Here is a 17,961-nt window from a genome sequence, read left to right on the forward strand (position 1 = left end):
ATGACCCAATATAGTCACAAGGAGGGAGGAGAATGCACACTCTTACCACACTCTTCACAAGAAAATTACCTTCTGTTCATTATAGTTTTAGAACACATATCTTTAACCTGAACAACAAGGATGAATTTCAGGGGGCTGTGAACTTGGATGAGAAAGAAATTATATCTTTAGATATACGTTTATATATATAGTCACTGATCACTAAATGAACTTTAGAATACCTTTCAATTGCTAATTTTTTAGAAAATATTCTATTTTCTAATATCCTAATATCTAATAATATCTAATATCCTAATAACTGATACATTTATAAATGTGTATATGACCAAAAAATATGAACAAACAGTTCTCAAAGGAAAAACTGCATACTACTAAACAGCACATGAAAGAACAGAAAGTTAAATCACACTAACTCTGACATTTCACTTCATATCCAATAAATTGGTAAAGATGACAAGTGACCAGAGTCCTTATGGAAAGATGGGCACAGCAGCATATAGGCTATGGAACCATGGATCACTATCATCATTATGGAATCATGCAAATAAAATGACAAAAATGTCCTGAATTTTAAGACATTCTCCTATCTTTCTCAATGAGTTCAGTGCTCACAAGTTTTACATCCATGTTCATAAATTCAGCTATTCCACCTCTTTTTGCCTTATAACTCCAAATCTTGTTCTTCCTTCTCACTACAACATCCAATCCCTTCTCTCTTCTACCCTCATTTTGTTCCAAAACCACCTCTTTTATGCTGGCTACAATCTCTTCCCCGTTTCACCTTGACCCCTGGGTTCTACTTCTCTTGAGTCCTTTGCTCCTTAGCCTTACCAAAGAGCTTTTCTTTCCAAAGGCCTGTCTTAAATTACTCCCAGAATGGAGCTGTACAAAAACACAAAACTATGCTAAAAGTTGGTTACCTAATTTTAAATGGGCCCTCAGCATGACAAGACAATCCTTTTATAGCTCCCTAATTAACTCCATATCCCATTCATCCTGGCAGCTTTTCTAAATCTCTTTATCCCTCCTCAAGCTCCCCATCTCCCCCCCACACCCCATCTCTCAACTGAGAACTTTGCCTCATATTTCACTGAAAAATATTGGATGTTCACCATGAAATCCTCCTCCTCTTCTCATCTCACACCACCCAGAGGCCTTCTGCCACTCTCTCCTCCCTCAGCTTTATCTCACATGAAGAGGGGGCCCTTCTCCTTGCCAAGTAAACTCTCTCCATGCATAAGTGGCCCCTTATACTTCATCTCTAGCAGATGGCTCTCTCCATCATCCTCACTCGCTACTTACCAACTACCTATGAATATGTCCCTCACTTGTGCCATTCTCCCCCTGGAAAGCTGTCACGCTTTCATTTCCTTTCCTGCATTCCTCTTCACTTGTGGCACCTGCCCTTGGTCAAGTCACTATTGATTTCTCCAGTGCAACATCTGATGGCTTTTTCTCAATTTTCATTCTTTTTGATCTCTCTGCAGCCTTGTGTATTACTGACCACCTTCTTCTTGACCCTCTCTTCTCTCTAGGGTTTTCTTGACATGGATTCTTCTAGTTCTCTTCATGCTCTTCTATCTCCTTTGGATCTTTATAAAGGTTACCTCCATTACCAATGAGGATCCCCCAACACTCTGTTCTGGGTCCCCTTCTCTTCTACCTCTATACTATTTTATTTGGTGATCTCATCAATTCCCACAATTTCCATTATCTATGCAAGTGAGTTAAAGATATACCTGTATAATATATTAACCTTTTCCCCAACTTCTGGTCTTCATTTTCAATTGCCTATTAGCTTGAACTAGATGTCTCATAAACATCTTAAAATCAGCATTTCCCCAGCTGAATTCTGTAAAGGGCTGGAACTCTGAAAAGGTATATTTGAATCTAAAAACAGCAGAGCACTTAAGACTTATTACCTACTCAATGTGTGATAATGGTTCTATAAACATATGATGATGTGATGGCTCTCCTCAAGATTGGCACTTGCTGAATGTGTTGTGATGAGGTAATCAGAGGCAAAGATTGGAGGACTAAGGGAGAGGGTCAGACTCTCTCTACAGAAGCACACTGAGGAGACTTCAGGCTTCAGACGCCAAAGTCCAGGATTCATCTTTAATGAGCCAAGTGGCAGCTTGCCTGCCTCCTTTACTTCTCCTCCTAAAGATCAAGTTCTTTGACTGATCCTAACTCTGACTGATTCTGAGGCCCTTCAGAGAGCTAGCCTGGAGAAAACACTAAAAAGGAGATGATCACACCCTCCTTGACTTCTCAGGAATAGAGATGAAAAACAGCAAAGGGAAGTGGGGAGTCAAACCAGATATTGCTAGCAGGTTTCTGGGCTAAAGGGTCTCACTAGAAACAGGTATACACAAACCCATCAGCATGGGAGGTATTACACAAGCACATAGCAATAACGCACAGGCTATTAGTGATGACTCTCCCCACAGTCAGTGCAGGCTCGATGTAGTGTAACAAACATGAATTGTACATGCAAGTAGTGAAATGACAAAGAATATGAATCAACATGGTGTTGTAAAAGATTTCCAGAAGTCCTAGAAGGAGGGTGTGCAAACAACAGTCACACATACACCTTCTTCAGCAGCCAAGAGATAGTCCAAGACCTATCTATTCTCCATTACTTCTTATGTCAGGGAATCCAATGATTCCTGCAGACTTTGAACTCCTGCAATAGAACTCAATACCTTTTCCTCCTAAGCGTTCATCCCATCTTAACTTCCATAATAATGTTGGGGGGTACTGCCATGCATCCAATCACCCAGGCTTACAAAACATAGGTATCATCCTTAACTATATACTCTTTCTCACCTCCCATAACCAAACAGCTGTTAAGTTACATCACTTCTACATTTATATGTCTTCTCTCCTCTAATATCTCTCACTCCTCTCTTGAGAGCCCTATTATAATAGCCTACTTACTGAGCTCCCTGCCACAGTGTCCCCTCACTGGCCAAATTGATCATCCTAAAACTATCATCTCTTATCTCATTTAATCAATTCCAGGGATTCCCTATTAACTCCACAATTAAAAATAAAATCTGCTGCTTTTAAAGCCTTTCATACATAATCTGACTTCCTCCTACCTGTCCCATCAGTTTACACCTTACCTATGATATTCAGTGACAGTGACCTTCTTGCCATTTCTCCCCAAACAACACTCCACTTACTAACTTCACCGGCTGTTCTTCACGCCAACACTCAGAATCAGAACTGGCTTCTGTAGTGTTTTCTTCTTTTTCTAAAATATGATGGTTCTCTGGGTGCAGGTTTCTTGGGGAGCTTCTGGAGGCAGCCTTAGTTTCAGTTCCAAGTAATAATCACCTCAAATACAGCCAGGAGTTAAAATCCAATCTTTTATTGTCCCTTACAAAATAGCCCGGTAAGCTTTCCTTGGTTCTGACAGCTCTTGTTGCTTGTCTGCCAGCTTCACCTCCAGCTCTCTCTGAATCTTGGTTCAGAATCTCCCGACTGAATTCTGGCTCTCAATCTCTTCAACTGACTTACTTCTGACTCCAGGAGCTCCTTATATATGATCTCTTAAAGATGTGACCCCAAAGGTTGATTCCTCCTCTGAGAGAGTGGAATTGTGGGAGGTGTAACTTGTGAATCTCCCGGACTTGTAAACTCTAATGTGTGGCTAATGTGTGAACTCTCAAAGGTGTAAACTTAAGCATTGTTTCTATCAATTCTAGTGACTTAACACCTTGTTTCAAGTTCTGGCTCATAAAGTTCTCACTTTCTGCAAGAAGTTTCTCACAGTCTTGCTTAATGCCAGTACCTTTCCTCAGAGACCACTCCCAATTACCCAATATATACTCCTTGTCCTCCCACATTAGGCTGTGAGTTCCTTGAGAGCACAGACTGTTTTTCATTGTTCTCTGTATGTTCAGTCTTATAACAGTGCCTGGCACATAGCAGGTGCTTAATAAATGCTTAGTGACTAACTCTTGATCCAGAGATTCTATTACTTAAACCATCCTAGGAGATCAAAGATGAGAATAAAGTTCTCACATAATTCATAATATTTATAGTAATATTTTTTGTTATAGCAAAGAATTAGAAACAAAGTAAATACACAATGATTAGGGAATATCTAAGTAAATTACGGTACATGAATGTAATGGAATATTATTGTGCCTGGCACATAGAAGACTCTTAAGAAATGATTTGAGATTGTGCTATAATAACAAATATGATGAATAAAAAGATGAAAAGATTTATATGATCTGATGCAAAGTGAAGTCAATGGAATCAAAGAAAATAATATGCAAATGATAACAATTTAAATAGAATCATCAAATAATCAAAAATGAATGTTGCAAAATTACAAAGGACAAGATCTGAGATGATAGAACTATCATATTCTTTTGCAGAGGTGGGAGGTCCATGGATGTGATATACTGTACTTATGTTCAGATTTTTTTCTACACATTAATATTTTTGCTGATTCTTTTTCTCTTACCCTTTTTTCTCCTCTTAAAAAAATTATTTATTCCATAAAAATTACTCTTGGGCAGGGCAGAAATTCTGAAAAAAATTCTGGTGATGCAAAACAAAAGATCTCAGTAAAAACTTACTTTTAAAACTTATTCTGAAAAGGGATCCAGAGGTTTCACCATGCTGCCACTGATGTTCATGACACAAAAAAAGCCTAAGAACCCCTGATTTTACTGAATTATCTATGGTACTGAGTGGTTAAGTAATTAGACCAGTGCCACATAATCAATTTATGTCAGAGGTGATACTTAAATCAAGGTCTTACTGACTCCAAAGTCAGACAGTCAATCAACAAGCATTTATCAAATACATGTGTCAGGCACTGTAAGAATTGGAAATAAAAAATTAAGACAAACATATTATCTCTAGCCTCAAGAAGCTCACATTCCATTATAAAAAATCAAGCCATTCTCCAATTGATAAATGGTCAAAGGATATGAACAGACATTTCTCAGATGAAGAAATTGAAACTATTTCTAGCCATATGAAAAGATGCTCCAAGTCATTATTAAACAGAGAAATGCAATTAAGACAACTCTGAGATACCACTACACACCTGTCAGACTGGCTAGAATGACAGAGAAAGATAATGCAGAATGTTGGAAGGGATGTGGGAAAACAGGGACACTAATACATTGTTGGTGGAACTGTGAATATATCCAACCATTCTGGAGAGCAATTTGGAACTATGCTCAAAAAGTTATCAAACTGCACATACCCTTTGATCCAGCAGTGTTACTACTGGGCTTATATTCCAAAGAGATCATAAAGAAAGAAAAGGGACCTGTATGTGCACGAATGTTTGTGGCAGCCCTCTTTGTAGTGGCCAGAAACTGGAAACTGAGTGGATGCCCATTAGTTGGAGAATGGCTGAATAAATTGTGGTATATGAATACTATGGAATATTATTGTTCTGTAAGAAATTACCAACAGGAAGATTTCAGAAAGGCCTGGAGAGACTTACACGAACTGATGCTGAGTGAAACGAGCAGGGCCAAGAGATCATTATATACTTCAACAACAATACTATATGATGACCAATTCTGATGGACTTGGCCATCCTCAGCAAGGAGATCAGCCAAATCATTTCCAATGAAGCAGTAATGAACTGAACCAGCTACGTCCAGCGAAAGAACTCTGGGAGATGACTAAGAACCATTACATCGAATTCCCAGTCCCTTTATTTTTGCCCACCTGCATTTTGGATTTCCTTCACAGGCTAATTATACAATATTTCAGAGTCCAATTCTTTTTGTACAGCAAAATAACGGTTTGGTCATGTATACTTATTGTGTATCTAATTTATATTTTAATATATTTAACATCTACTGGTCATCCTGCCATCTGGGGGAGGGGGTGGGGAGAAGGAGGGGAGAAATTGGAAAAAGAGGTTTGGCAATTGTCAATGCTGTAAAGTTACTCATACGTATAACCTGTAAATAAAAGGCTATTAAATAAAAATAAAAAATAAAATAAAATAAAAAAGAAGCTCACATTCCCAAACTGGCAAAACAAAGTAAATAAAAACATACATAAAAATATATATACATGGCTCTCTATCCACTGTAATTGGCTGTTACTTGGATGAAACAGTTAAACAACTAAACCAACCAATCAAAACAGTCTAACAAACCACTAAAGAAAAACCACAGTTGAGATTAAAATCCCATCTTCAAAATAATTATATAACAAATCAAAGGACTCTTTGGATTTAATGTATAATATTATTCTTAAGTCTGACTTTAGAAATTCTTAAAGTAGGGGTGTTTACTACAGAACAAATAATATCTAGTATTTATATAATTCTTTAGATTTACAAAATGTTTTACATACGGTATCTTATTTGATCTTCCCAAAATTGTTAGTCTATAAAAATTACTAATGGTAAATCTAAAGTTCTGAGCACTTAAAAAATCTGAACTGGGTAATACAAAGCTTTAGGTAGCAAGTATGTCTAAGAAAAAAAAGAAAAGAAAAGAAAAGAAACAAAGAAAATGAAGTTAACTTTAACACTTCACTTATCAACAGATATGTCAACGGTAGTTAAAAGAGTCCTAAGGAATACCATGGTCAATGTGGAACACGCCCAATGAGAACTAATATAATACAAGACTGAATCCAGTAAGTAAAGAGGTGGTGAATATTAGCAAGTTGGCAATATTGGTCAAAACTAAACAAGTATGCTTACATTTCCTTAATATCTGATTACAAGGTAAAAATAATTCTTTAAAATTGAAGTTGTTAGGGGCATCTAGGTGGCACAATGGATAGAGCACCAGCCCTAAAGTCAGGAGGACCCGAGTTCAAATTTGGTCTCAGACACTTAATACTTCCTAGCTGAGTGACCCTGGGCAAATCACTTAATCCCAACTGACTCAGTAAAATTAAAGTTATTGTCTAAGAATTGCACATATTTAACTATTTTGGATTGCATGCTCTCTAGGGCAGGAAGTGGAGGAGAGAGAGAGAGAGAAATATTTGGAACACTAGGTTTTGCAAACATGAATGCTAAAAATTATCTTTGCATGTATTTGAAAAATAAACTATTACTTTTTTAAAAAAATTTTATCTAATGCTCCAAGTCATTATTAATCAGAGAAATGCAAATTAAGACAACCTTGAAACACCACTACACACCTGTCACATTGGCTAGAATGACAGGGAAAGATAATGAGGAATGTTGAAGGGGATGTGGGAAAACTGGGACACTGATACATTGTTGGTGGAATTGTGAATACATCCAGCCATTCTGGAGCACAATTTGGAACTATGCTCAAAAAGTTATCAGACTGTGCATACCCTTTGATCCAGCAGTGTTACTACTGGGCTTATATCTCAAAAAGATTTTAAAGAAGGAAAAGGGACCTGTATGTGCAAGAATGTTTGTGGCTGCCCTCTTTGTAGTGGCCAGAAACTGGAAACTAAGTGGATGCCAATCAATTGGAGAATGGCTAAATAAATTGTGGTTTATGAATATTATGGAATATTATTGTTCTGTAAGAAATGACCAGCAGGATGATTTCAGAAAGGCCTGGAGAGACTTACATGAACTGATGCTGAGTGAAATGACCAGGACCAGAAGATCATTATATATTTCAACAAAATACTATATGATGATCAATTCTGATGGACGTGGCCCTCTTCAACAATGAAATGAACCAAATCAGTTCCAATAGAGCAGTAATGAACTGAACCAGCTACATTCAGTGAAAGAACTCTGGGAGATGACTAAGAACCATTACATTGAATTCCCAATCCCTCTATTTTTGTCCACTTGCATTTTTGATTTGCTAATTGTACACTACTCAAAGTCCGATTCTTTTTGTACAGCAAAATAACTGTTTGGACATGTATACATATATTGTATTTAACTTATACTTTAACATATTTAATGTGTATTAGTCAACCTGGCATCTGGGGGAAGGGGGTGAGGAGAAAGAGGGGAAAAGTTGGAACAAAAAGTTTTGCAATTGTCAATGACGAAAAATTCCCCATGCATATATCTTATAAATAAAAAGCTATAAAAAAATTAAAAATAAAAATAAAAATTGTTATCTAAGAAACCCATTCATATAAAGCCTTACAAGACAAAAGGATTTAAAGGGCTTGCTAAAAAGCTGTACATGAAAAAATGTTGAAGCTCTCAGTACTACTATTAGAAGACATATTGTAGAGTTAGGAATTAACTGCAAATTTGAAACTAATGAAGAATAAAATTTAGTAAGAAATAATCTATTTCCAAAACAAAAGATTTTCTGTTTAGACCAAATCCTATTAACATTCTAATAACAGATTTAGAAAGAGTTAAGAAAAAATGAAAAATAAAGAAAAACAAAAGAAAAGCCACAGGGCAACATGAAAGTTGAATTCAATTTAATCTGTACATAAAACAAGAGAGCCAAAAGTTATATTTAAATTACTCACCTTCTAAGGCTATCCTTCTTGTCTTCTCGTGACAAGCAGCTATCTAAGTGCTTATTTATGAAGGCCTCAGGGATGCTCACGCTGCAAACAGGACATTCCACTGCATTTAAAAATATACATGTATTTGTAGGGAAGGAAAAAGTCAACTTACCAATTTTCAATGCAGAAAAAAATAAATAATTCAGTATAGCAATAACAGTACAGCATACTTTAAGGTATATAATTAAATACTCTTCTAGAAAAACAGAAAAGAAAGTCAATGGAACAAAAGGAGAACAAGGTAAGAAAAGATATCAGGAAGTTTGAAGGGTCCTAAGTTCAGAATACCAAGCATGAAGTAAAAGACTGAGAATTAATTAGCTGGAGGATTTCATCTATTAGCAAAAACCTTTGAAGAGACCTCCTTTATCTAAGGCATGAACAACTACATTGTGAAATTTCCACTAAAATTCACATAAGCTGGAAACAAATTATGTAATAACAAACTAATTATCAGAAATTTGTTAGACTTGACACTATTATTGAACCCTATTATTATCCAATTCTTCCATCCTTATTGCTCAGTTATAAACATATGTCAGATTATAGGCAATTTGAGATGGAACCAAGATGGCAGGGCATCAGGGATAAGTACAGTCACACTCTATCCCATAACTCCTTTACACAGAGAAAATGCATCAGTCCAAATCCTGATAGTGAAAACAAAGAAAAATAATCAATCATTGTTCCAGCCCTAGTCAGAAAAAAGATAAAAGTCAGGGAAGTCTAGGGACCAGCAGCACTGAGCATTCTACTGCTGAAGAAGCTGGGCACCAAGGCAAGGAGAGATACCCCATTCAGGGGTTGACTTTATGTAGGGTAAAAAAAAAAAAAGTCAAGTGGTAGCTTTATTGCTAATTATCTTCTGAGTCATATATCCAAGGTAGGCCAAGTCTAGGGGTAGCTTTTCAAAGAGGTCATAGTTTGAAACTGGAGGATGTTCATTAATTGGGGAATAGCTGAACAAGTTGTGGTATATGATTGTGATGTAACACTTATGCTATGAAAAATGTCTGGCAAGTTGCTCTCAGAAAAACATGAAAATACTTAGTCAAAGAAGAGAACATACAAATGAGTAAACAAATACATTTTAGGGTAAACAAGAAGAAAAGGGGAAAAGAGAGAGGAGGGAATATAACAGCAAGGACTGTTTAAGGGAAGGATTAGTCCTATCAGTCAATAAAAATATGTGGTGGCCTTTTTAGACTACAAGTGAAATTCACCCACAATTTTTCAAATTTATCCACGTGCTAGTATCACAAGAGATCTTTAATTTCAATAGAATGATAATTTTCTCTACTGACTCTCACTTTCTATTTTGGTGGATGGACTTTATGAGTTATCAAAAAAAAAACCAACAACAAAACTCAATACCTGCTTAACCTTCTGAAAACATGGCTCTCTTAATTCAGACAGGTGAAAACAGATACAATATATCCCCATGCCTATACAGGAAGTCTTTTCTGTAAAGCTTGTATTCCATTAGCACAGCTTACAGGAACCATATGTCACCTCCAAAATGAGATGTCAGAGTCAAGACAGTACTCTGTAGTAGAAGCTTTTATTAATAAACTAATTCAATGGAGCAGTAATGAACTGAACTAGCTATGCCCAGAAAAAGAACTCTGGGAGATGCCTAAAAACCATTACATTGAATTCCCAATCCCTATATTTATGCACACCTGCATTTTTGATTTCCTTCACAAGCTAATTGTACAATATTTCAGAGTCTGATTCTTTTGTACAGCAAAATAAACGTTTTGGTCATGTATACTTATTGTGTATCTAATTTATATTTTAATATATTTAACATCTACTGGTCATCCTGCCATCTAGGGGAGGGGGTGGGGGGTAAGAGGTGAAAAATTGGAACAAGAGGTTTGGCAATTGTTAATGCTGTAAAGTTACCCATGTATATATCCTGTAAATAAAAGGCTATTAAATAAAAAAAAATAAAAAATAATTAAAAAAAAAAAAAAAAAAGAATGTAAGCCTGGACTCCCCCAAACAATGGGAGAAAAGGCTAGTCTGGGATGGGGTGGGGACTTCTGCATTTAGGCTATTTAATCTTGTATTTAGAAGTTATGCTTTGCACTCCTTTACTGACAAAGAAGATGCCTTTTCTCACAAGATCGCAATAAACTTCTTTTTGCTTTTTCTTAAAAAAAATAAAAAATTAAAAAAAATAAACTAATTCAAAATTCAAATCAAATATTTAATGCAAAACTAGTATTTTAATACTGTGCCCATTGCATGAGTAGAGGGATACACAGAATAAACATAGTATGTGAGATGAGTTTCTAGTTTCACATACTTCTTTCTGTTCTACTTTATATTTAGTGTTTAGTATTTATAGTTTAGTGTTTGGTAAATTCAGAATGAATTTTTTTTTAATAAAGAAAACATACACAAATGAAATGCTTAAAAAGGCAGTATATAATTGGTCTCTTAAAATACCACATATACTACTGGGATTATATCCCAAAGAGATTATAAAGAAGGGAAAGGGACCTGTATGTGCACGAATGTTTGTGGCAGCCCTTTTTGTAGTGGCTAGAAACTGGAAACTGAATGGATGTCCATCAGTTGGAGAATGGCTGAATAAATTGTGGTATATGAAAATTATGGAATATTACTGTTCTGTAAGAAATGACCAACAGGATGATTTCAGAAAGGCCTGGAGAGACTTACACGAACTGATGCTGAGTGAAATGAGCAGGACCAGGAGATCATTATATACTTCAACAACAATACTAGATGATGACCAGTTCTGATGGATCAGGCCATCCTCAGCAACGAGATCAACCAAATCATTTCTAATGGAGCAGTAATGAACTGAACTAGCTATACCCAGAAAAAGAACTCTGGGAGATGACTAAAAACCATTACATTGAATTCCCAATCCCTATATTTATGCACACCTGCATCTTTGATTTCCTTCACAAGCTAATTGTACAATAATTCAGAGTCTGATTCTTTTTGTACAGCAAAATAATGTTTTGGTCATGTATACCTATTGTGTATCTAAGTTATATTTTAATATATTTAACATCTACTGGTCATCCTGCCATTTAGGGGGGGTGGGGGGTAAGAGGTGAAAAATTGGAACAAGAGGTTTGGCAATTGTTAATGCTGTAAAGTTACCCATGTATATATCCTGTAAATAAAAGGCTATTAAATTAAAAAAAAATAATAAAATAAAATACCACATAGATGGTCCAGGAAATATATATTGTCAGAGTACTAAGAAAAGAGAAACCAATGTGAGAACAAGAGGTTTAGGATCTAAAGATTGGCTATAACTTGAAGCTAAGTCACAGGAATCCAATGAGTAAAGTCTAAGAAATGGAAATAAGCATGGCATATTCAAAAAAATGGGAGGGGATTGGCTTGAAAAGGAAATTTGTGCTAAGGAATAATGAAAAATATAGTGAGAAAGGTAGTGTGTAAAAAGTGAATAAAGAAAATAAAGTGAGTAGGCTAGACTGCAAGACTTAGAATGACAGACAGGCCAAATAATTTGGTCTTTCTCCTATAGGTGAGGCAATGTCACTGGGGACTTGTAAGCAAGATGATATAATGAAAGTAGTGTTTTAGGGAGATTACTCAAGGAAAATTATACAAAAGAGAAGGGGAAATATCTGTAGACACAAAGGTTGGGACTTCAGTCTGAATTCCTAATGTGATGGTAAAAGGCTATACAAACATCAAAACATTTATGTCTCTCAAACTCCAAGATAGTACTAGTTGAGATCTAGTACAGTCTTTCCCTCTTCTTCCACTTCAGAAATGTGACTTTATATAACTATTCTCTGGGATGAGAAGTTTTTTTCATAAAAAAGATACAAGAAATACAAAATACAAGAAAACAGTCTCCTACCTTTAATAACTTCCTTAAAACCAGATGTGGAGGGTTTCTCAGGGCCATTAACTGAAGTGAGCCTTTGAGCCTCTGTGGCTTCACTTGGTGTCTCTTTTATCACTGTAGAAGTGCAGGGTTTTTTTCCTATAGGATTGATTTTGCTTTCTTTTACTCTCTTTGGTTTCTCTGGTGTTTTTAGAGAATTAATTTCTTTTATCAAGAAAGAATCCATCATTCTGTTTTCATGTCTTAAGGAAGAACCCATGGACACTTTAGGAACTTGGATTTTACCAGGAATATTCTTTTTGCCAGAGGACAGAGGAGACATTGGTGGTGAATCTAGAGTGAGCCGCAACATATGATTCCTTGGAGGACAACAAACAAATTTTTGATTAGGACAGCAAACAATGGATGCATTAAGTGATCTAGATTATTTCTCTGTCCATCCCTCCACCACTCACTGTTTTATGTCTTAAAACTTTAAGTTTTATAATGACAACAAAACAAAAATATACCTTCTGTGATAAAAAGAAAAAGAACTAATGTTGGAACAGCTATAGAGAAACAGGCATAGTCATATATTATTGGTAGAGCTATGAAGAGTTCTAATCATTCTGAAAAGCAATTTGCAATTATTCCAAAGAAGTGATTAAAATATCTATGATCCAAAGCTCTTGCTATTAGGCATATATACTCCAATGGGTCTCATAAAAGTATTGTAGCAGTACTTTTTTGTAGTGCCAAACAAAGATGTCTATCGAGTGAGAAACAGCTGAAAAAATTGTGTACTGTTACAATTTCAACAAAATACATTCAACTATTAATTATCCAAGGGCTGATTAGCTTACCATCTGCCAATCTTTTGACTACTTTACTGCTAATTAGTAAGATTTTTATCACTTGATTAAAAAAAAAATTTGGATTGCTTGTTTCTGTGCTGTGTCATAACTCTCCACTTTGAAGGGAGATATTTCAAGCCAGCTGTTAGCTACTAGTTAGTAAAACAAGTAAAAAATTGGTTAATTTAACAAACATTTATTACTTATCTAGTAAGGCCTAACACTGGCCACTATGGAAGATACAAAGATGAATGACAAATTCCTCTTTTTAAGTCTATAAAGAAGAGACTTAAATTTTCAGGGTAATATTTGAAATACTTGTATCTGCTTTCATATGTCCCTATAAAGCCATACGTTGTCTCCTCCTTTAAAAAATAAGTACCTTGAGGCAGCTAGGTGGCACAGTGGATAGAATATCTGAAGTCAGGAGGATCTAAGTTCAAATCTGGCCTCAGACACTTAACACTTCCTAGCTGTGTGACCCTGGGCAAGTCATTTAACCCCAACTGACTCGCGCCCCCCCCCCCCCAAAAAAAAGTAAGGACCTCACTGGTAGGAAATATTTCACATTTGTCCTAATAGCCCCATTGTTTAGAAAAGCTCCTAATATATTGAAGGCCTTAATAAGTAATAATAGGCCATAAACATTTACTGGTTAACTGATTTATGGTTTGCAGTTGTCCTTATCTCTTCTCATAGACAGCAAGATGATACAATGGATAGAGAGTTGGACAAAAATATAAGAAAACAGTCTCCTACCTTTAATAACTTCCTTAAAACCAGACCGAGAGGGTTTCTCAGAGCCATTAACCGAAGTGATCTGGTGTAAAGAAGACCTGAGCTCAAATTCAGCCTTAAGACACATACTGTGTGATCCCAGGCAAGTCACTTAACATTAATCTGTCTCAACTGTCTCATGTGGAAAATGGAATAATCTACCTCCATGTTGTAACATGGATAATGTTTGTAAAACACTTTGTAAAACTTAGGCTATATAAATGCTGTTGTTAGATAACCACTAGCATGTAATGGCTTGTGATCACAGGCTTTGATACAGCTAAAAGGAACTTTAAAGTCAAGTAAACACGCATTTATTAAGCAACTAGTATGTGCGGGGCAAAGAAAGGTTAAACAAATAAACAAAAAAAGCCTCTGCCCCCATAGGATGTGAAGAGGAGCAAAGAAGGTAGATGACAAGAGTAAACAAAGAAATGTCATTCTGTCTTAACCAGGAGAAGGGAAGAAACACTCCTCCTTCAGCATCCCCCACTGGGGAGGACACTTGAGGTACCAAAAGCCCTTAAGAACAATCTACCCTAAAACCAAACTCTAGGATTGGTGATGGCCTTCTTCCTCAATGATTAAAAATTCCCATATGTCATACCATCCCCATCCCAGTGATTGTGAACCCTCGGGTTCAAATCCATTCTGCTCACAGTCCAAATCTTTGTTTCCTTTGACTTCAACCCAAGTCCCCTCTCCCCAATATCACACTCTCACACTTAAACCACCAACTCCTTCTGCTGTGCTCTCTAGGATACCTGTTCCATCAGTAACAAACTGTTATCTTAAATCTTCTTCTCTAATCTATTCCTTCCATCTTCTGGCCTCTCCCTGAGATGTGGCTCTCTCCTCATTACACAGCAGCCCTGGACCCATGTTCACTCACTGGCATAATGCTCGCTGCTCCTCATTGTCACTTCCAGGTTCTCTCTCTACTAACATCACTCAGCAACTTCTCCTTTGAGGGTCATTCCATTTGTATCTATCGTCCAATCACAATCCTCATAGCTATTTTCTAAAACCTTCTTGATGATTAATTTAAGAGTTCAGTGTTGGTTCATAGTCTCTCTTCTCCAACTCTTACCCTCATACTAGGAGACAAGGTGGTCATATCTTTGACCTTAAAATATACAAATGTGCTACTTATATGTTCATGAACTTTCTGAAATTCACAGATCTGATTACAATCTATTGTCATTCTTCCTCTCCCTCTGCCTTACAACCTTAAATCCTGTTTTTCACCCTCAACATGACCTCTAATCCCTTGAACCTTCAATTCCTTCCTGAAGTAGCTCTGCTTTCTTCCCTTTCCCATTTCAACATCTAGGTAAACCAATTCAACTCTATACTCTCTTCTTCTCTCAAGTCCCTTACTCCTTATTACATCATCTACACAGTCCTGCCAATGTCTGTTGCAGAAGAGAATTGGAGAAAATCACAAACCAGGCTGGCTGAGTCCATTACAAATTTATGTCACATCTGCATTCTCACTGTGGTGAGACCATCCTTTCATACCTCCCAAATTATCTCACTATCCTACTCACCAAAACAACTTTTTCCTGCCTCCTCAAATCTCCCACAGTTCCTCCTCCTTCCACCTTCTCAGTCAAGAACTTTGCCATTCACCAAGAGCTCCCCCTTCATTTCATTTCACCCAGATGCTTTCTGCCACTTCTGTCTCATATGAAGAAGTGGCCCTTCTTTCTGTGAAGGCAAACCTCTCTACATGCACCAATGACTCCAATTCAATGCTGTCCTCTCCAGCAAACTACCTACCATTCTCCTCTCACTTATCTTCATTATCTCCCTGCCTTTTTCTCTACTACCTACAAACATATCTAAATATCCAGTCCTCAAAAAACATTCACTTGTTCTGTCCGTCTTACTAGCTACTGTCCTACATCTCTCCCCTCCTGTTAATGGCTGAACATCCTAACAGAGCTATCTATAATTTGTTTCCAGTGCACTTTATGGCTTCTGACCTCATCATTCAACTTCCGAAACTGTTGTCAGCAAAGTTACTAGTGATCTCTTATTGCCAAATCTAAAGGTTTTGTCCTCAATCTTCTTTCTGAATTCTGATTCATTCTTCATTTTGATTTCGCTCCAGCCTTGTATGCTGTCTTCTTGTCACCGTCTTCTTGATACTCTCTTCTCTCTAGATTTTCATGACATACTCTCTCCTGGTCCTCTTCTTCCTGCTGACTGCTCCTTCTCGGTCTTCTTTGCTGGATCTTCATTCAGGTCACATCTACAAACAGAGAGGTCCCCAAGGCTCATCCTAGGCCACTCTCTTTTCTCCTTCTATACCATTTCACTTGGTGGTCTCATCAATTCCGATGTATTCAATTATCATCACTATAGTGATGATTCTCAAATATACTTATCTAAGTAAGCTCTTAAGCTCTCTGCTGACCTCCAGATTCACATTTCTAATCACCTACTAGACATTTCAAAGTGATAGACATCTGAAACTCAACATGTCTAAAACTGAGCTCATTATCATTCCCTCAAAATCCTCCCTTTCTTCATTTCGCTATTACTGCTAAGGACGCAACATTCTTCCAGTCACCTAGGTGACTATCCCCAAACTAGGTATCACCCTTAACTTCTCACTCTTTTACCTGTCATATCGACTCAGTCATCATGTCCTATCATTTCTACCTTCACAGTGTTTTTCATCACCCTGTCTCCCTTCTGCCACTGCCACCATCACCCATGACTAGATTATTGCAATAGGCTGCTGGTGGATCTCCCTGCTCCAGTTCATCTTACACTCAACTATCAAAGTAATCTTCCCAAGTACAGGTCTGACCATGTCATTTCCCCATTCAATAAACGCCAGTGTTTCTGTGTTCTCTCCAGAAACAAATATAAAATCTCTGTCTGGCTTCAAAGCCTACCTTGCACCTTTTCTAGCTTTCCAATCTTCTTATGTCTTACTCATTCCTATACTCTTCAATACAATGAAAATAGCCTCTCAATATCCTCAAACAAAATACTCCAAAGACTGAATCTTTCTCTAGCTGTTTCCCAACCCTGGAATTCTCTCCATTCTCATCTATATCTCCTGACTTTCCATGCTTCTTTCAAATTTCAGCTAAGATCCCACCTCCAAAAAAGAAGCCTTTCCCAAACCCTCTTAATGCCAGGACCTTCCCTCTAGCTAGAAAAGGCCCCGAGTGAGCTCAGCAATAAGCTGAGTCTATCCTGAGGGTCAGCTTCACTAACAAAGGAGAGGCTTATGGCCAATATGGAACCTAGCCACTCAGTAATGAATTCTTTGGCTATGATAATCCATAAAAATACAAAAAGTACTTATTATTCCATTAACATATTCTAAAAGATCTTGCAAATAGCAAGGCAATAAAAATCACTTTGGTTATCATAAATTAGGCTAAAAACCAGGGTATTTTAGTGTTTCCAGTGTTAGTACTTTAGTAGTAATTATTTTGCAAAACAGTTGTTTCTTCAACATATGTTTGTGTATGTGTGTGTGTATATATATATATATATATATACACACACACACACACACGCGCACACACCCACACACACATGCAAAATCAGGTATCCTAATAAGCAAAAAGTGTTTATACAGATGATATATTCCAATGTGAAGTGTTATAATCAGCAAGAAAAGGAAGATGGGAATTAAACATAAAATTAGACTATACCGTGCTGAACTAAAACTTTTTACCAGTTCATCTAATACCCGGTTATTTTTCAGGTCAGGTTCTGTGACTGTCTAGAAAAGAAAAACAACAGATGGAAAAATGTTCAAATAGGCAATAATTAACCTGTCAGAATCTTGTTTTTACAAAATGCACAATACTTTCTGCTACCCCTCATCTTTCTCCACTACCCTCATCACTACCTCATCCCATTAAAACTTCCAGGAAGGGTTCAAAAATAAATTTCATGCCATTATATGCCTTTCAAAACAGTGAAACAGTAAATAACTAGCATTTCGTAAAAACACTACTCATCTGT

The 17,961-nt window shown here is 36.7% G+C and overlaps 1 protein-coding gene across 5 annotated transcripts in view; it reads right to left on the reverse strand.

Annotated features, from left to right (window-relative positions):
• Positions 1-17,961, reverse strand: part of RAD18 (RAD18 E3 ubiquitin protein ligase) — a 105,277-nt gene that overhangs the window by 73,311 nt on the left and 14,005 nt on the right. For all 5 annotated transcript variants that reach the window (XM_031954440.1, XM_031954453.1, XM_031954446.1 and 2 more), the window contains exons 4-6: positions 17,646-17,716; positions 12,365-12,711; positions 8,446-8,545 (exon numbers count right to left, since the gene is read on the reverse strand). In XM_031954440.1, coding sequence (XP_031810300.1) covers positions 8,446-8,545; positions 12,365-12,711; positions 17,646-17,716 — 518 coding nt within the window. The remainder of the gene's footprint in view (positions 1-8,445; positions 8,546-12,364; positions 12,712-17,645; positions 17,717-17,961) is intronic.

This window comes from Sarcophilus harrisii, chromosome 1 (genome assembly GCF_902635505.1).
Source record: "Sarcophilus harrisii chromosome 1, mSarHar1.11, whole genome shotgun sequence".
Lineage (NCBI taxonomy): Eukaryota > Metazoa > Chordata > Mammalia > Dasyuromorphia > Dasyuridae > Sarcophilus > Sarcophilus harrisii.